This window comes from Talaromyces proteolyticus (genome assembly GCF_021365285.1).
Source record: "Talaromyces proteolyticus strain PMI_201 chromosome Unknown BGW36scaffold_3, whole genome shotgun sequence".
NCBI classification, from domain to species: Eukaryota; Fungi; Ascomycota; class Eurotiomycetes; order Eurotiales; family Trichocomaceae; genus Talaromyces; species Talaromyces proteolyticus.
Genome location: NW_025764279.1, coordinates 2,550,633 through 2,570,022, shown reverse-complemented (window position 1 = coordinate 2,570,022; position 19,390 = coordinate 2,550,633). Strand labels below are relative to the sequence as shown.

Here is a 19,390-nt window from a genome sequence, read left to right as displayed (position 1 = left end):
AGACTGGCGATATTGAAATTAATATTATTAAATGATCAGCCCAAAAACCGCCCCTATTGACAAGAATTGGTTGGTTGAAGTATGTCTAGTATCTACTAAGAATGAATATGATAGGCCAGCTGGCTCACACCCCTGTTCAGCGGACCAATAGAACCGCGATCCATCCAAAACACCATGCAAGCTAATGTGGCTCACATCACATACGAAAATGCGGCACAGCACAGCAACAGAGGGGGATTATCCAGCATTAAGGCTAGGGGACACAAGGTCGCTATGCATAAGTCTTGATCGATGATCAATACTTGAGCCAAAAGGTATTGCGAGAAATCTTGAACTTGTTAGGTATATCCTGGAAAGCCTTATCCCCAAGCGACATAAGGCTGAACATGTGCTTTTTCAATTTCTCTAACCTTGCTCCATAACGTCGCGGCAACTAACGCGAATGTTACATTCTAATTTTGCCTTTTACTTGTCGTTTCCCTTGTTGTTTAGCACTACAAGCTATGCTCTCCTCCTACGTACTTTTTGCGACTCCCCCTCCTTACACTGTTTGTACAACGACTGCGATGCTCATTGTCAGCAATGGCATCTTTGGCGCCGACTACACAGTTCGTAACAGAAACAATCACTACATGGTCTCCGCAGACTACCGATAATATTGTCACGTCGTTTGTACCCCTGTACTCGACATTCACTCCAGACCCAAACTGCTATACCGCCGATTTTCACAACAACCTCGCCGAGCAATTCGATTATGTCCTCGTCGCATTTGACCCAAACTACGGTTATTATATCGGATCCAGCTCCGTTACCTGTGTTCCTACAGAGGTTGTAGATTGGTATCGCAATCGATTGGTGCCAACGGACACAACGGCCCCGGCGCAAACAACCAGCCTCGCTACAGTGACTTCCCTGATGCCTGTTATTTGTCCGGATGGGTGGTATACGGCGCGCACGTCGGCTGATCAGCCGACGAGGATGCAGGTAACGTGTTGTCCAAGGTATGTTATATAAGCACATAGGCATTCTACAACATATTAAGTTCGTTGTGGTGGTTGAATTTTGGCTAAATGATTATATGTAGTGGCTACACAGTAGATCCTTCGCAGGATCATAGCATCGACGCGAATTGCGGTTCGACTTTAGTTCCAGGAGAATCAATCTGGTATTTTCCCACCTCGGGGACTGACATAATCCAGACAGCATTCGCGAACACCATAAATGTTGTTGCAGTTGCAGTGAAAGGCTATATGCCTCTAACGACGACGACGACTACGACTACGACATCGTCATCTTCATCGATCTTGCCAACGACATCGGCAGTAATATCGACATCGTTAACATCATCACAACCATCGGCGACGTCCACACCGAACACCCCTGACCCCCAAACATCTTCATCACATACCTCCAGGGGTGCTATTGCCGGATCGGTGGTAGGCAGTCTCGCTGGAGTAGCACTGATCGGGCTCGGTGCTTTTGTGTATTTCCGGAGGCGAAGGGCAAAGCAAAATAACGAGGACGATGCGAAGGACGATCCCGCGCCGACTTATATCTCTACCCAGCACGATTATTCTGTGATTTCCCAGAATGAGCCAGGAGATAGATCAACTATTGCGTCAGAGATGCCCACGATAAGTAATACTCCCGAGTTGTTTTCGGATCATGAAGCAACCAGCCCAAGAACGAATACCGAGTCGTATGAGTTGGAATAACAGGGCTCATTTTCACACTATAAATATAGCAGCTAATACCGAACTATTAATCGTATAGATAGATTAATTTTGTTCAAAGACCAGAAAATTCACTCACTACCTAAGCATTCCACCCAAAACACCAATCCTATCGTAAGCGAATAGAAACAAGACTGAGAGGAAAGAAAAAAGAAATAACATCGCCCCTCCATGCCATCCATAAAGAAAACCCAGCGGCCTGAAAAATATAGATTACATTAGAAAAAAGAAACGATACTACTCTTGAAAATGAAAAATAGAATTCGTTTCAACCGAAAACCCGTCATCAAGTGTTACATGTAAAATACCTCTTTCCAACACCACATAACCTTGCCCACGCGGACAAGAAATGAAAACGGGACCATTAACAACCATAAATGCTGGGGATAAGGCGTTTGAGTGCACATATAATTGATCAAAAAGCAGTGGACTTGACAATTATGATATCAAAAAGGAACGCTCTAAGAAGATTTTTTGATATTGGGTAATGCGGTTCGTGAAAGAAAAGGCGTACATGGCACAGCCAATAACAATGGAGTCAAAGTAACTAAACACAGCACTATAATGAGTTGTGTAGCCATCACTTGCCCATTTGAAATGCCCCAAAAACACCTCCACCGCCTCCTGGGGTCAAAGATCCCACCCCAATTTGGCTTTGTTGCTGAGGCGTATGGGCAGTGTTTGCATTCGACGTATTGTTTGGTGTGCTCGGCGTTCCCGTGGTAGAATAGATTGTTGCGCCATTCAAGTTGGGTGTTTGTTGTGCTTGGTTGCCGTAGTAAGCCAATGCAGGTAATTGGCCATTTAAACCCCAGACCTGTCCCGAATACCTGGTCTCATCAATTGTTCCATTAAAGACAATTTGTCGCATCTTCCAGTAGATCTCGCCCGTGACCAGAGAATCGGACCCGGCCTGGTGAGCAATTCCGACTCGCTTAACTCCAAGCTCGTCTGCGATATCTTGTAGACCAGACTTTTGACCTAGGTTGTTGATGATCTGAAGTGCCGCGGGTGTTAATGGAGAGTCATTGACGGCCTGATTTCGGCCAGCGTGTTTCATGAGATATTTGATGTCATACAACGATGGGAAGAATATTTGCAGGAGTTTGTGGAATTCTTCCTCATCATCTGGTAGAGGCTTGCAAAGCATGATCTTCATCAAATACCCAAAATCATAGCCTGAATGGAATGATATCCAATGTACATCATCCAGCAACACCAAACCTGAGCTCATCAATAGAGAGCCGAACTCTAGAGGATCAATGCCATTTTTCTCATGCATAGAAAAGTCAATTCCGGCTTTGGCCAACATGCTCGTCGAATCATGAGCATACATGTCATCTTCCAAGGAGAATCTGAAATTGAATTGCCATGTGCACGGCGCTGGGCCGTAGTTATTGCTATATCCTTGTCCATTCGGTTCTAATGAAGTTGCCGGTGGTAATTCACCCTCTGGCGAGAACAATGTAATACCCAACTGAATCATTTTGAGGAGATCAACGTTGCAGCGTAGTGTTTGGTAGTGATAGTCTGCTTTTGTCGTGAAAGAACCCATAGGTCGAGCGACAATACCTGGAAACTCGGTGTCCTGATAGAATTCCATTAGGATGAATTCATAAATATGAAGCTCAAAGGAGGCTTACCATGCTGATGTATGGATACCGCTCCACCAACTGCCTCAACGTAGCCATTTCTTGGGCCAGATTATGCTTCCAAACATCGCGTATTCGAGATTTTATCGACCCTGCTTTTCCTTCTAAGATCAACCTTCCGTCTTGTGCTTGATGCAACTGCTGTTGTTGCTGCATCTGTGCTCCCCGAACAAATCCCATTTGTGCTGCATGGCTAGCGAGTCCTGTGCCGTTGCCAACATCGCCAGCTCCACCAAACCCGCTCATTGAGACACCATTCGACACTCCACTAGCACCAAGACCAAATGGATTCAAGTTCGAGTTTGAAGCGGCTGCGGCAAAACCGGGGTGACCGCCTAGTGAAGGAGGAGGGAGTCCGGCATTGACAGATTGTGTGTGAGCGGCATGGTGCTGTGTCTGCTGCTGTTGTAATTGATGAGCTTGTTGGAGGTGAGAAAATGGCGCGTTCAAGGCCGAGGGCCCGTATCTGCCAACAGGCGGTGGCATTTTACTACCGGGCAACCCAATCTTCTGTATATGGAGGGGTTGGCGGATGGATCAGTCATGAAGGAACTCGATGTTGGGATGGATCACTGGACAGCGCTGACAACTGTCGCAGCCGAGCTTCAAGACACCAGATAATCACTGGAAAGAGGTCGAGTTCTTGTAAATCGCCCTCATTGACTGTTGTATGCAGACGACAAATGAATGGGCAATTCGCGATCCTTGACTCGGAGCTTTCGCAGGTTGAACTGGCTGCGGTGGCGCTCGGAATCTGAAAGATAGTGGACTGATCGGGTTAGCGTGCGATCACGTGTTTTATGCCAAGCCTGGAAATGTTCCTTCAAGCTTCCGCCTTCCGCTCACACTTGCGCGTCCAGCTTGATTTCATTGAACAGTCTCAGCTCCTGGGATACCTCCTTGCCTGTTTCAATTGGGGAAAGAGGAGCTTTCCGGTTGCTTACAACCTCTCGTTCTTCATTCGCCACTACAATCTGGTCAGCATCTCACAAATCCCCTCCATAATGCCTTCCCGAAACCCCACCGGCTTCGACGTCAGGGAGTTCAAGGCTGCAGCTCATCCGCGGTCCGTTTGGGCTAAGAAGGATCCTTGGGCCCGTTAGTTAGTATAATCAATTGATTGGACCCAATATGTTGTGTTCTGACTTGAACAGCGAGGCTTGGCGATACACAGGACCCTTTTCTCGATGGAATCGGTTTAAGGGACTGTTCCCCGGTCTCGGAACCGCAACTGTTCTCTTTGCCGGATACTGCGTCTACGAGCAACTTTTCCTTAAGGAGGACCACGGTCACGGTCATGAAGAGTCTCATCATTAATTTTGCTTCCGCAAATCGACACAGAAGAAACCATTTTGTCAAGAAGATGGCCTGCGCCATAAACAATCCATGATACACCTAGAATCGAACCCCAAATTGTGCTTAGAAACCGACGGGGTTACGCCTACCTGCGTATGGAACAAAGGTGAAATCATGTACCAATAGAATTATGAAGTCTACATGGCGCGATCTCTCTAGATAATCTGTGAATATGGCGCTCTGGGTGAATAATTCTTGGGTTTTCGCTTGTGTATGTATATAGTTCAAAGACCCTCTTATTACAATCTTTCCTATTTCATTTATGTAACAGGTGTTTGGCCTGAGGCAACCTCAAGCTTGAGGTAATAGAGGTAGTCAATAAAGGCATGATAAGTGCTCAAATACAAGACCCAATGGTCATTTCATCTATGAATTTCCATGCAGCATGTGTTTCTTTTACTCTTCAAACACAAGGGCAATGCCATCATCACCAGCAGTGACAATCCGAGTGCCACCTGGCGCATCTTGTACAAAGCCAAGAATACCGCCAGATTGCTCTTCCCCTTCCGTTTCAATGAGACCGAGGTGTCCCCTCCATTCCCTGATAAATCCTTGAGCAGCTGCGGCTGTACCGCCTCGAGCATCCCACCTCCGAACTACTCCATCTAAACCCACAGAGGTAAGTAGCCATGGTCGTCCTTGAGCCGCGGCAAGGGCAGCGGAAGCCGAGCTTGTCGGTCCTGGGCGCATTGGAGGCATCGCTTGAGATGTCTGGCGCAAGAATTCGACCTTGACAACAGCAGCTCCCTCATGCGCTTCACGGATATGTCGGCGGACTGCAAATCGATGTGCTGCATCAAAAAGACAAATGGATCCATCTACGGACCCAGAGGCGAGCAATGTAAGAGGCAGAGAAGAAAACGATAAACTCTCGATGCTTTCCGATTGCGCTTGCAGGGAAGCCAGAAGGGCGCCAGCGCCCGTGGCTTGCGAGCTGCCACCAGTAGATTGCTTTGACTTGGAGGCTTTGGTTGAATCTTGCTGCAACCGTGGTAGGCCAACGACTTTGATGTGGCCCCCAGCGCCACCAACTGCAGCAATCGTACCAGATGGAGATATAGCAATAGAATACAGGCCACCCTCTACAGCGAATCGCTGGTCTTCCGCCGTGTACCCTACGACAGCTTTGTGACCTGCGGGGTAAGGAACTCCGGCATTGGCAGCTATACCGAACACATCGTAAACATAGAAACTGCCATCCTCAGATACAGTGGCCAGGAGGTTTCCATCTGGCGTCCAAGTTCCAGCTGATGTGGCAAGGGTGTGTTGGAAGTACGTCTCGTAAATCACAATTGGTTGAGCTGTGTCCGTATGGTCGATTTTGAACACCCAGGAACTACCGTCATTGCCACCAATTGCAATGATGTTGCTCTTCACCTCATCTCCATCTTTAGATGGGCACACGGCCATCCAATTAATCTCCTCTACTTCTTGTGCTTCCCCAACAAACTCCCACGCAAGCCCTGTCTTCTGTGGTGTTGTGTCCCGCCAAACGCGCAAGCGGCCATCGAGGCCTGCACTCACTGCATACTCACCTCGTGGCTGAGTAAAGGCGACAGCATTAACGGAGTCCGTGTGACCGTCAAGTTTCTTGATATGCTCTAACGATTTTCTCTCTCCCTTCGGCTGCGGATTTGATTCGTAACTTTGGGGGAGCAGAGGACGCTCATCGATGGGAGTCGAGTCGAAAATGTAGGCTGTATCGTCACCAGACCCAGTGATCACGATGTTTTTGTGAACTGGATGCTGCGCGATGCAGAATATAGAATCGGAGTGGTGGTCGAAATGTGCGGCGGAGTCGTTTTGTAGTGATATCTCTTCATGCATTTGCTGGTCTTCATCGTCGGAGTCCATGGGATGGTCATCATCTTGCTGGATGACTTCTTCGGCGTCTTGCTCATCAAGATAGACATCTTCATCGCCCTCCTCGTCGCGTCGATTATCGTGAGAAGATGACATTTTGTGCAAGGTTGCTTGCGTATAGCAAGCAATGGCGCGCGAAGTGGTAGAGGTAAAAAAAAAAGTTTGGCCCGCGGGGTAAACTGAGCAATATCAACTGCAGACTTTTATTTCAGCCTCTGAATAATTAAGAAAAATGTTTTTTTAAAATCAATTGTTTCCCGACCTATTTATTAGAGGCAAAAAAATCAAAATCGAGAAAAATCTAGTCACAGCTCAATAATATCCATCATTACTAAACAATCATGAGCCCCTCCAAGCTTAGAAATTCAACATGGCGGTATCCAATAGGCGTGCAGGTACAGATATCCACCTAAGAGTCAAGATGAGCAATTTTCTGGGGCGGCATTAGATATATCATATTTGTAAGTAGTATCCAATGTTTTATATAAGACTGAGTTTATATGCTCGAAATTCACGTCTCAGAGTATGAACATATTTATAGCTTGCTCCCCGCCTTTCTTCTTGCTTCTTTCTCCTTGTCCCGGAGAAGTCGCCGCAGGATCTTGCCACTGGGACTCTTGGGGACAACATCTATAAACTCGACGCCGCCCTTTAGCCATTTGTGTCGGGCTTTGTGATCCTCGACATGCTTCTTAATTGCTTCGGCGATTGTGGTATCGTCACCGGCTGCTGATGGAGATTTCACGACAAAGGCTTTGGGGATCTCGCCCGCAGCCTCATCTAGAATTCCAACTACAGCGCAATCTGCTACCATGGAGTGCTCGAGTAAATGCGCTTCTAATTCGGCCGGAGCAACTTGCATACCCTGCAATTTACATATATATTAGTAATTGTATTTCGTACTGTTCCTTTCACTTTGACTTACCTTGACCTTGATGAGTTCCTTAATTCGGTCTACAATCCAAATATGTTCCGTCTTTCGAGGCCCAAGTCGTACCACAGCCTCGTCTCCCGTGTGCATCCACCCTCCTTGAAAAGTTTCTTTCGTAGACTTTTCATTATTCAGATATCCAAGAACCACACTTGGTCCTCGGACAACAAGCTCGCCTGGTGTGTCGTATTCTAGAATTTCTTTCCCCTCGGGAGAAATAAGTCTTGCCTCAAAACCCGGCAGAAGACTGCCACTTGAGCCAAACCAGATATCCGATGGCAACGAGGCGCTTACCACAGTGGATGTTTCCGTCAACCCTATTAATATTAGCAAATGAATACTGTCGAGATTCCTTCATTTCTTTCTCATCAAGGAATCATGGGAAAGTATCGAGGGGTGCCTGAGAAAAAAAATATAAATAAAAGAAGGGAAATAGTCTCTTACCATAGCCTTGTCTTATTGCCCAACTGGGGAAGAGACCCTGTAATTCCTGAGCAGTTTCGGCACCTAAAGGTGCAGCGCCTGTGAAGACAGCTTCGACACTTGACAGGTCGTGCTTTGCCAACAAGTCTTTGTTACGTAACATTGTGATAATAATAGGAGGTACCTAGACTCAAAATTAGCTATACCCTTCGCATTGAAGTATGTTCGTGGTATCTCACAATAACGAGTGACGAAATACGGAATCGCTGGATGGAATTGAGATAGGATTTGATTTCGAATTTCGGTAGGACAATAATCTGATCGCCACGATAGGTTCCGACGTGGGATATGTAAACCAGAGCATAAATATGGCTCTGCGGGAGCAAGCCTAGAGTCACATCGAAGTATTGTGTGGATTGACCTTTTGGTTTGAGCTTTTCGCGAAAGCCATTCTCAAAGGTACAAATCTGCATTGAGTTTGCAATGACATTGCGATGGGAGATCATGACTCCTTTCTGCTTCAATTTTAGTTCATTTCCAGTTGAGAAGGCGGGTGTAACATACCGGTAACCCTGACGTCCCGCTGGAATAACATAGAAATGCCGTTGTTCGTGCTCCCTGACCAGGGCTCCAATTTAACTTCTCCAATGGAGGCAATGATTTTCCTTGCTGGATGAGCTGGTCTAGCGTCTTAAACCCCGCCAGGGGCTGTGGCCCTCCCAGCACCTCTGCTGGAAGATCGACAAGGTAGATGCTGCTTTGTGGGATTCCAGCTTTGTTTGCCGCTTCCAGAGCAGTTCTCAACAGCGGAATACATGTGAAGAGCACTTTGGCCTTGGAATCAGTCAATTGATGGGTTAGCTCAGCAGCAGAATAGGCGGCATTGGCAGGAGTTGCTACGCCAGCCAATCGATGTATAGCCCAGAATAAAGGAAGAGTATCAATCTAAATGCAATAATGGTCGCTCATTAGAAACCCGGGCCGATATGGAATGTATATAACAGAGAATGAAGGATTAATGCTCACCGTATTGAGAAGAAAGGATGCGGCGACCTTGTCCCATTCGCTTCCTTGGTTAGGGTGCCAGCCAAACTCCCGGGCGAGGGCGCGTGATAGATGATCAACGCGATCTTTCACCTCCAGCCACGAATATGTCTTCCCCGTGAGACCACACGTAAAGGGATGGAGGGAAGAGGACAGCGGACATCTTCCGTGGGCTTCATCTAGCATAAAATCACAAACCGGGATAGTGTCAGGCACGAGAGGGAGCGGAGGAATGCTCCTGGGAGGATAGAAGACCATAGTTATTGTGAGTGATGTAGGAGACACGAGCGCATGGGAAGCAGTAGATGGGTAGGTACCTTGGGTATCATTGAGGGGAACCAAGAGCAGGGACCGAGATACCAATATTGAATTTATGAATTCGAATTCCCGCGGTTCAGGTCCTCCCCGGGCCGAATACCCGGGCTAGGGCCAGAGGATGAGACGACGATACAAAGATGGCCTGAAGGGGAATGCCGACGAGGCTAAGAGAGCGAATGCATGCGGGGACCAATCATGGCTGACTTAAATTACCCCGGCCGCCATAAGTGTACTACTCGGATGTCGGATGACGTGTATTATCCGTACACCAATACAGCGTTTCAGCAATGCCTTGTATACAGCATTATCACCTTCGTATACTGCGCTACAGTGAGGGTGCATGTTATGTGCTAATGCTGCATTGTTCATTCGAGCCGATTGCACCAGCGTTTGAATGATTGAAGCTCCGTACCAGAAAGGAACATATTTAACACTCACCGACGGTTAGGCCATCAATTGATATTGAGGTCAGCACTACACTCATATATGGATGTGAATCCTGTAAAGCCTTGTCAAGGAAGTAGCACGCACATAATATAATTATGTAAGTCGGCCAAGGGAAGGTGTAGGACGGCCGCATATTGATGATGATGGTCGCACCTTCCTATGTGCAGTCAGGGTGCTCCTGCCTGTGGAGAAAACATTAAACTACGTCAATGATACTTCCTGCCTGGCCAAGTGGTTCATTCTTATCCTTGCCCCTTCGCCATGGGAATTTCTCTAGCATGTCAATTGATGCTTTGATCACCGAAATTGAAGGCCCGCGTGTGTCTTGATCCATATTGAATTCTCTGCACATGCAAGGTTTGACTTCAGCTGTACCCATCATCGACTTACCTCGAACCAAGACTAAACTGTCGCCATGCCCAAGAGAACGGAGGCACAGCGAGGAGATGATGCAAAACGACAATGCGGTAGCAAAGGCAAGTCAAATGAATTCGGCCTTTTGCCTTTGCCTTATGTCCTTCTCGTAACAGCTTGTTACTGAAACAAGAGTTCTGACTTCGCAAAGATCGGGCCCGGCCTGAGTCTATTCTAGACGACTCCATCAACATTGCAAAGTCTTCTCTTCCCTCTTCCGGAATAGATGAACAACCTGTCAGAGGAGAGCCACCCGCTTGGGCAGACGTATGAGAAGTAGTTTAATTTCCCTAATCAAATAAGCTAACAGTATCAATTTAGAACCGTACCAATCTATGTGACTCTCTCGGCTGGTTCAGGTCTCTCCAAGGAGGTTCGTACCAGGTGAATAAGATGTGTCTTGGTTTTCTCCTCGACAGAGACACTGGGCCGAGGACATATATCGACGATGAGATAGTCATTACACGAGTGTAGGCACTGGGTCATTATGTTTTATCAACACTTGACTGATTATGCCAAGGGGCGGCGGTTGCGTTTTGGACGTGAATGGAAATCTGACGCAGCGTAAAGACCAAGACGAGACAACCCGGTCTGTCAATTCACTGTTAGCTAGTAAAAGAGCAGGAATTGCTGTAGGTCTAATCATCGGTCTGTCGTTCTATCTTTGTTTCTTTCATGCTATGTTTATCAATCAGCTAAAGTACATATACCCAGGAAACAAAAATGAATCTATTCGGAGAAAACTCCCTCACAGGTATAACGTCATGGCCTGGTTTCGTGTCATCGACGTTTGGTTTGAAAGTTTCAATGGTAAGATTGGTGCTCGCGTTTGTTTCCAGAAACTTGACTTGGAAGAACCAAGCTGGTGGGCTCTCAAAGGGACCGAGGATCCTCTCCCTCTGAGAGAAAGGAATTGTCCTTCTCCGCACAGCGAACCCTGTGGCACTTGCTACCTTTTTAGCAAGCAAATATATGACCAAAGCTGGATGTGCCTGCAACCAGAATGTTCTGCATTTTGGAAGCTAAAAAATGGGGAATCTCCCCAGCTACTCAGATACGATGCCAGTTTTCTATCTTCCCGTGAACCGTTTGATGAGCAAATCCAGCCCGAAACTAGCCTGGTTCCTGATATTCTTTCCAGTCTATCCCAATGCCCGGACGCTTCAACGCAGAAGATTGCCTGGCGAGGTGTTATTTGTCCAGAGTGTCATAAATGCGTATCCCGAGGATACTGGAATGGGTGGGTCTGTGCTGATTCATTTAGTATTAATCTTCAAGACCCAAACCAATGCCAGTGGAAGTTGATTATGAAGATACCTCCAATCTCACTCCGATGTGTTATCTCAGATTTCGAAATAGGAGTATGCAAACGAGCAATTCGCCTCGAAGATCAACTTATACGGCCGATAACTTACTTCACGCGTCCGTATCAAAGATTCACATACACCATAGGGAAGATTGGTACCATCGTTCATTTCAGTGCCAACCGAGCGACGTTGGGTAGGCCAAATGGGCCTAATGAGCTTTATGAAAGGCTCCAAAAGGTAGATCTAGGCCTTCGTCGTTACCCACTGCAGAAGTGTGTGGGTATGTCTTTCAGATCACATGAAATATCGCATCACCGTTGTTAATAAAATCAGTCGAAGGAACTCTGACAGCACACTTTGCTGTCAATTTCGTACGAGAACTGTACCTATCAAACACATACATAGAGTCTGACACAAAATAAAGGGTATGCCATATAAATATGTTGTCTCCGTCGACTCGAAGAGTTTCAGCGAAGCGCCTTCCGAAATCATGTACGCTCTAGGACGCCTTTCCTGGGCAACCAAACAAGCCGTCGGCTCGAAGGCTCTTACTCCTAACGAGTTGTTGACCCTCGGATATTTTGAAAAAATGGCAATAGGGGTATGTGAATGACACTCGATTCTCGTTTGACACTGACATGTTCTAGTTTCATGACGATGGCGAATATTCCTTGGGTCCAACTATCGCGACGTTGTCTCTTGGTGCAAAAGCGACCATGAAAATCCGTCTCAAGGACGAGTATTTTCGAGGATGCCGCCGACGTGCCCAGAAGCCCATCACAGACGACGTTGTTCTTCCAGGTTGTTACAAGCCCGAAGAACGTCTGAAACTCCAAGAACAACACCAACGAGGCGAGCTAACAACGGCCGAGTATGACAAACGCCGCATGGAGTTGGCAAGAGCGGTCACCAGGCGAGAAGGGGAAATTTTGATCTGCCTCGAACTGCATCATGGAGATATGGTCGTCATGCACGGTTCCTTACTCCAGAAGTATTACGAGCATTCTGTTAGTTCTGAGGATAAACTCCGCTTTGCACTAACATCTCGCTACATTAACCCAGACGCGGTACCCGAGACCGAACACTACAAAGGGCACTTCGTTCTGAAACCGGATCAGATTTATGATGGACAATGACATTCATGTCATGTTTGAAGCTCTGGGCCACATCAGAGCTATCCAGAACAGGCAAGCTGTCACGCCACGTGCAGGAGGCTATGCACTCTATTTATATTGGCCGAAACCCCCGACTAGTTTCTGACATCACTAGAATTGTATCTAAATGATGTATAGTATATAAAATACCAGTATATAAGATCACTAAATACCATTCACTTCATGTATTCTAAACATAGCCGCGCCACCTTTGCGAATAATTGCGCACAGAACACGTGCCTCGTAAGGAATCGCAGTAGTCGGGGTGCAGCCCGGGACAAACACACCAACGTTGTTAGACCCGAGAGTCAGCCTCAGCTATGCACTAATAATCATTACTTGTGTCGCAACTGCTCCCCCGACAATTAACCCATCGGCCTACGTTGGTCATCCCCCAGTCTGCCATCTCCCACCCCAGATAAACGTCTTCGAATCAACCATTCCAAGGCTGGAAGAACACCCTTCTTGTGATACACATGCGGGGATGCCAGACATACCCGCTACACTCCTTTGCGACCGGTGAATCGTGCACAGAGACGTCTTCTCGAATGCGCTGCGGACGGCCAACCTCAAGCGACTCCCACGAGGATAGCAACCCGTCCTAATTCTTCAGTTCTTATTTTCTTGAGGGTTCCCTCGTCTTATTGGGGAAGCGTTGATCGACAGCTGGCTTACTGCGACCCCACGGGTTTGTCGATTGACTGTACGTGATAGTCGATATTATTCGGGTCGTATTATTTAGGCAACGAGCCGAATAATACCTCCCAGACGTGCGATGTCTCAATACCAGGGTGGTCACCAGGGGTACTTCGGCCAGAATTCTGCTGCCGCTCAGAATGCGTCGCATCGTCCCCAATACACTTCCTACTCTCCCCAGCCAGAACAGGCCACTCTTCCGTTGAGACGAATGCCCAGTTATATTGCTGGCGACGATTCGACTTACGCTCCTAGCGGATCTAATGATCCTGGATATGGGCCTCAAGGCCATGTACCTGCCCCAAATGTTTACAATAATCTGACAAACACCTCGCAGGCCAACTTGGGTTCGAGACACTCTCAGTTCTCAGTGAATAGCTCCCAACAATCAAACCCGAGTCGCGCATCTTCACATGGTTCATCGGCGATCTCTACTTATCAAACACAGGCATACCAAGCTTCAGTCCTACCTCCAACGTCCCCGACTACAGCATACAACCCCCAGCAATATGCCCGGCCGCACTCGTTATCTCAACCGCCGTCCATGTCCTACAACCCACAAGCATACACCAGCGTCGGTGGTAATCAACAATATACAAATGCCACATCAGCATATCAGCCCTATAATCCGGCTGCTTATCAACCAAACCCAGCATTACACCGGCAACAGACGAATGCTTCGATACGCTATCAACAACCCGCTGCATATGGAATGCCGTCTCCCCAACCACAAGGCCCCCCGCTTCCTCCTCGGGGGGCAGATCATCCTTACGGCCCGCGTCAGACCCAGTATCCAGAAACATCCTCGGTTCCGAACTATGGTTATTCTCCCACAAACCAAGCCTCGCCCTCGCTGAACTACAATTCATCGTTATACCATACTGGGCAGGTATCGCCAGGCTATGCGTCAAATCAATCTTACATGGGCTCGAGTCCGAATTCGCTCCCTTCACGCCAACCTTCATACACATCACACGCGTCGTCTCCTCCCCCAGCAGTGCAGCCGTCTCCTTCTATTGAGGAACGGCCTCCTGCGCCACCTGCTCACCAATCCCATGGTGATTCAGGATACGGGAAGCGTTCGAGTATCTCAGGGCCGTCTTTGAGGAATTCAGGATCGTCACCAACCTACCAGACAAATCCGTCATCGTTTCCACGAAGGACAGATACTCTCACGCGCCATCCACAATCTCGCCCTCTTCCTGGTCCTCCACCTGATGCCGAAGCGGAGATACAGAATGGTTCAACAAGTACTTATGATGATCTAATGAGAGAGGTTGAAGCTGCTATGCAAGGGAAATCTTCAGAAATGAGAAACAATAATACCACGTGGTCATCTGATATGGGAGAAGAACTCACCGGGGATGAGCCTCGTCCTTTACTTACTCATGGAGACAACCAGACACCCCAGTTGTCTCCTGATGAGCACCACACACACACAAATGGGAGTGTTGCAACTGGTACAGGGGAATACGTTAATTATGATGCGTACAGCGATGGCAGTGAGGCAGAAGCCGCATTCGGAGTTGCATCCATGCAGATAGCAGCGGATGAAGAGGGAAGAAACAGAGGCGGAACATCGGCTTCGTTATTCAACCCGCATGGACACCAACCATCTAGCCCCAGGTTGTACACGTCTTATCAAGATGCTAGTAGCGACAGTGATTATGTAAATCATGATTTGTCGCTATATGGAGGAGGTTACGACGGCCAGATGCACTACGGGGTTCCACTAGCTTCAAGTTCCGAGATAAAGCTCCCCCGAATATCGACTTCTATACCAAACTCCGGAGGATCGCGCAACGGGCATACTGCTAATGAAGACTCAGTACAAGCATTCACTCCCACTACTCCAGCGCGTGTTGATACTGGGGGTACAGGCGGATTTGCAAGGCCGGGTGCTGCGGGACACCGTATGAGCTTCGATGACATTGATGAAGAAACTGTGCTGGCGATGCCTGATAGTGATGCTCCATCTGGAAGTCAAAGTCCGGAGAAGGGTGAGCCAGCAGACCTTTTCTACCATCCAGGAATGCGTCCACTTCCTCCTGCCCCTGTTGAACCTGCGAACAAGCAAAGTATTTTGCCGCATTTGATTCCCGCAGGAACTTATCGAAACAGTCAAACAAGTGATGATCATGATGACCTCGATCAGTTCAGGCCTCTTCCGCAAAACATTTCTTCCGATGCTTACTCACAATCACAAACTAACTTGTATCAAGTTCCGCGGTCGTCATCCTTATCGAGTCATAGCAGTACGCCGCGTACTGAAGCCCCCATCAGATCCAAAACCGATGCGGATCGTGTGAAATATAAGCAGCAGCAGGAGTTTTTGCGCCAGCAAGCGCAAGATGTGACTGGCTCTCTCGGGTACAATGCTACGCCAGAACCGTCTGCTATAGCTCTTGATCTACCCACCATTCCTGCTAACAGAAGGAAGAAATTTAACCCAGCGAAATTATCGTCGGAGCAATTTCGTAAGTGCTCGGAGCCTTGGGCGCTTAGTTCAATTGTTGCTTGGGTAAAAGATCTGAGTGAAGGTGAAACGGATCTTAAGGTGCATGCTGTTATCAATGCCATTGTTGCACTGTTCACACATAAAGTACCCACGATGAACACTGCTGATGCGGAAACTCTCGGTGCTTCAGTTGTCAAAAGTATGCTGGATGAGGGTGCATTGATCGAAGATGAAGAGTGGGTCAAATTCAGCGACACATCATTGTCTGGTGTTTTGTTCCAGATTACCGGGAGCGGATGCTATTCTTCACGACTTCACGTTCATGAAACTAAAAACTTTGGTCGCTGCTACTCTCGCCATTGCATGAGAACGCTAAGGAAGATCAACCTCAGGGCTCAAGTGATGGAGCCCCAGAAGAAGGCGCAAGACTGGGTTACATTCTATGGAATCCCTAAAGAAGTCTGGGAAGCCCATCCTAAGAAAGAGCTCGACCGTCAAAATAACCTTCACGAAATTGTCACTACCGAAGACTCCTATATTGGTCAGTTAGACGTGCTGAGAGAGCTTTATCGTGATCAACTAGCCGGCATGCAACCGTCCATTATGAGCCCGAAACGCCTGGAAAAGTTCTTACAAGACGTTTTTGGAAAAGTTGATGATGTCAAAAGGGTCAACGAGGATTATCTCTTGGCACAGCTCAAGTACCGGCAGAAGGAACAAGGACCTTTTATCACTGGCTTCAGTGATATCTTTCGGGAGTGGATACGAAAAGCAAAGGCAGTTTACATAGACTACGCTGCCACTTTTCCTCAAGCCAATTTCTTGGTTCGCAAGGAAGCTGAGCGTAACCCTGTCTTCCGGCAATTTTTGAATCAAGCTCGTGACAACAAATTATCAAACCGTCTCAGCTGGGACACGTATCTCAAGTCCCCCATTACGCGAATTCAGCGATACACCTTACTTCTATCGACAGTGCACAAAAATATGGTCAAGGATTCAGAGGAGAAGACTAATCTAGCACTGGCTATTGAGGAGATCAAGGTTGTTGCATTAGATTGCGACAATAAGGTTGGTGAGATGTCAAAGAAGGTTGATCTCATGGAACTTTCTGCAAAACTTCAACTCCGACCAGAGATGAGAAGCGAAGTCGAGTTGAATCTTGAACATCTAGGAAGAGAAATAATCTTCCAAGGCGATCTCCAGCGGCCTGGTAACCGAACGAGGTTCAATTTGGTTGACACACACGCGGTTCTTTTCGATCACTATCTTGTATTGGCTAAGGCAATGCAAGGCAGTAGGGCCGATAAATCAGAAGTGTATGATGTGTCGAAACTACCGATTCCTATGGACTTGCTCGTCCTGGAGAGTACGAATGATGACCCGGTGGTGAAATCGTCGGTAAAGGGCATATCAGCAGTGGCGCCTCCAACAGCTGCTGCCGCCGCCGCAGCGCGCGGCCCTGGTCCTGGTACTCTGACACATACTACCAGTGCCAACTCCGCAGCTTCGGCCGGGGGCTCTTCTACTAAGTCGTTTGTGGCAACAACTGTTCTTGACAATTCCAAGGACGACAAAATCTTGTACCCTTTCAAGGTGAAACATTTGGGTAAGACGGGTACTTACACGCTTTTTGCGCCATCAATTCAAAACAGGCAAGACTGGTGTGAAAAGATTATAGAAGCCAAGACGAGACATGCCGCTTCCCTGTTCGCGCAAAATGCTGAGCCTTTCCGACTGCGAGTGCTAGCTGACGCTGCTTTTGTCTACTCTGAAGCACCAGCTGCTAAACCTGTTATGATTAATGGTACACCACTGGATCGGGCTATACAAGATGTCGAAGCCAAGTATTCCAATATAGGCATAAGGCCTAATCCTGTCTGCAGAGCATCTGTTAATTGTGCTACGATATTCAACCAGCCAAGCGGACGACTAATGTGCGCTATTGGCACCGATGTCGGTGTTTTTATGTCGCAATACGATGACCCTCGTGGCTGGGGCAGGGTAATTACAATCAGCCGAGTTACTCAAATTGCAGTTTTTGAAGACTTCAACTTGCTACTCCTCATTGCCGACAAGTCCCTCATAGCATATCACCTGGATGTTGTTTGTCCAACCAGTGGCGTACCTTCTCAAACGTCTCAACATGATTCCGCACGCCGAGCTCCACAGAAGATATCAGGAAATCGTGAAGTTGGTTTCTTTTCAATCGGTAGAATGAAAGATCGAGTATTGGTGTTTTACAAGAAGAGAGATGGCATTTCATCAACTTTCAAGGTAGGTGTTTTCGATTGTCATATATGATAATGATATTCTTTGTGCTCACATAATTTGCAGGTTATCGAACCTGTCCTTCACAAGTCAACGGCTAGCCGTCCGCGTATCTTTTCCTCTCGTCGCGGGCAAACTGAATTCTTCCGCGAGTATGACGAGTTCTACATTCCTACGGAAAGTTACAATATCAACTTGTTCCACACCTCTCTGGCTATTTCCACGCAACGTGGTATTGAGGTCTTGACGCTTGACAAGAAACAGCCCTGGTCTGTACCGAATCTCAGCTCTGATGTCCCGGAGACACAGCCCTATTTGACCAGTATTGCAAGCCGGATCAAAGATCTGCGGCCCCTTGGCATGTTCCGACTTAGCGACAGCGAGTTCTTACTGGCGTACAGCGAATGTGCAGTCTATGTCAACAAACTCGGCGATGTATCTCGAAGCGTTGTCATGGAATTCGTTGGCCGAGCACATACGGCTTGTCTATATGGAAAATTCCTCATTTTACTGAATGACGATTTTATCGAGGTCCGCAATGCCATGAACGGTCGATTGAGGCAGGTCATCCCTGGCCGTAATGTGGTCTGTCTCGATGACAGTGGCAACTTTTCTGGACCTGCTAGCAACTTTTCGGATTCCGGCGTTAATGGACAACATACTTTGACAAGAGACCTCGCTCGCGTTGGTCGTACGGTGAAAATCTGCATGCAGCACCCAGAGTACGAGCGCAGTCAGATCGTGGTTGAGCTGATCGAAAACGAAGGGCAAAAAGACTAGTTTCTGTTCCATTGATCTTAATGAAAATGCTATCTACGAAAGAATCACGCGGACGCGATTAATTCCTTTCCTGAAACGTCCAAATAATCACGAGTGAGAGGGAAATATGCCCTCCTTATTTTTTATGATTTTTTACTTCCATCCTTCATGAAGGTAGGCAGGCACCTTTGACGATGTTGGCGAAGCATGCCGACGATTTATATGCTTTGGATCATATTTGGAGGGAAATTTTCTAATCAAATTTTCTCAAAAATTTATATTGTGTACTTTGCTCCATGACTCGGATTCCCCGAAAGCAAGTCTGTATTCTGAAGGTTTTTGTTGTACATAATTGCTTTGTCTGTGGCCCCCTTCTACTCTTGTATGGCTTAGGTGGAGAAATCATTGCAAATAGACCAACTGTACTCTGAAGCTACAGGCTATTACAATAATGCTAGGCCAAAAAGGTGTATATAGTAGGGAAGACCGTTAAAATAATGCAATCTATACATACTTGTACGTAATTGATAGGAGTACCGACTGAACCGAGGCTGGAGAGCAAATAGC

The 19,390-nt window shown here is 47.4% G+C and overlaps 7 protein-coding genes across 7 annotated transcripts; 4 read left to right on the top strand and 3 right to left on the bottom strand.

The window, feature by feature from the left end:
• Positions 1-208: 208 nt before the first annotated feature.
• BGW36DRAFT_336927 (uncharacterized protein) lies at positions 209-1,771 on the top strand. The gene is made up of 2 exons (XM_046212981.1): positions 209-1,001; positions 1,085-1,771. Exons 1-2 carry the CDS (start codon positions 583-585, stop codon positions 1,713-1,715), a joined length of 1,050 nt encoding a protein of 349 aa, XP_046075818.1. The 5' UTR covers positions 209-582; the 3' UTR covers positions 1,716-1,771.
• A 542-nt stretch (positions 1,772-2,313) lies between these two features.
• BGW36DRAFT_289908 (ribonuclease H-like domain-containing protein) lies at positions 2,314-3,871 on the bottom strand (the record flags this gene model as incomplete). The annotated part of the gene is made up of 2 exons (XM_046210711.1): positions 2,314-3,321; positions 3,377-3,871. 2 exons carry the CDS (start codon positions 3,869-3,871, stop codon positions 2,314-2,316), a joined length of 1,503 nt encoding a protein of 500 aa, XP_046075817.1.
• Positions 3,872-4,389: 518 nt separating this feature from the next.
• BGW36DRAFT_395080 (putative NADH-ubiquinone oxidoreductase B12 subunit) lies at positions 4,390-4,702 on the top strand (the record flags this gene model as incomplete). The annotated part of the gene is made up of 2 exons (XM_046217995.1): positions 4,390-4,487; positions 4,540-4,702. 2 exons carry the CDS (start codon positions 4,390-4,392, stop codon positions 4,700-4,702), a joined length of 261 nt encoding a protein of 86 aa, XP_046075816.1.
• Positions 4,703-5,137: 435 nt separating this feature from the next.
• On the bottom strand, positions 5,138-6,700 carry BGW36DRAFT_290238 (putative 60S ribosome biogenesis protein Sqt1; the record flags this gene model as incomplete). Its single annotated transcript, XM_046210747.1, has 1 exon — positions 5,138-6,700. The coding sequence occupies one exon, from the start codon at positions 6,698-6,700 to the stop codon at positions 5,138-5,140; it is 1,563 nt and encodes a 520-aa protein (XP_046075815.1).
• Positions 6,701-7,139: 439 nt separating this feature from the next.
• On the bottom strand, positions 7,140-9,260 carry BGW36DRAFT_356559 (putative phenylacetyl-CoA ligase; the record flags this gene model as incomplete). Its single annotated transcript, XM_046213785.1, has 6 exons — positions 7,140-7,469; positions 7,530-7,852; positions 7,980-8,142; positions 8,198-8,473; positions 8,523-8,903; positions 8,985-9,260. 6 exons carry the CDS (start codon positions 9,258-9,260, stop codon positions 7,140-7,142), a joined length of 1,749 nt encoding a protein of 582 aa, XP_046075814.1.
• Positions 9,261-10,182: 922 nt separating this feature from the next.
• Positions 10,183-12,624, top strand: BGW36DRAFT_395078 (2OG-Fe(II) oxygenase superfamily-domain-containing protein; the record flags this gene model as incomplete). The annotated part of the gene is made up of 8 exons (XM_046217994.1): positions 10,183-10,247; positions 10,424-10,448; positions 10,503-10,651; positions 10,702-10,829; positions 10,896-11,768; positions 11,828-11,859; positions 11,913-12,089; positions 12,136-12,624. The coding sequence occupies 8 exons, from the start codon at positions 10,183-10,185 to the stop codon at positions 12,622-12,624; spliced, it is 1,938 nt and encodes a 645-aa protein (XP_046075813.1).
• A 793-nt stretch (positions 12,625-13,417) lies between these two features.
• On the top strand, positions 13,418-18,844 carry BGW36DRAFT_424712 (putative Rho guanyl nucleotide exchange factor; the record flags this gene model as incomplete). The annotated part of the gene is made up of 2 exons (XM_046220010.1): positions 13,418-18,070; positions 18,131-18,844. 2 exons carry the CDS (start codon positions 13,418-13,420, stop codon positions 18,842-18,844), a joined length of 5,367 nt encoding a protein of 1,788 aa, XP_046075812.1.
• Between the last annotated feature and the right edge of the window lie 546 nt (positions 18,845-19,390).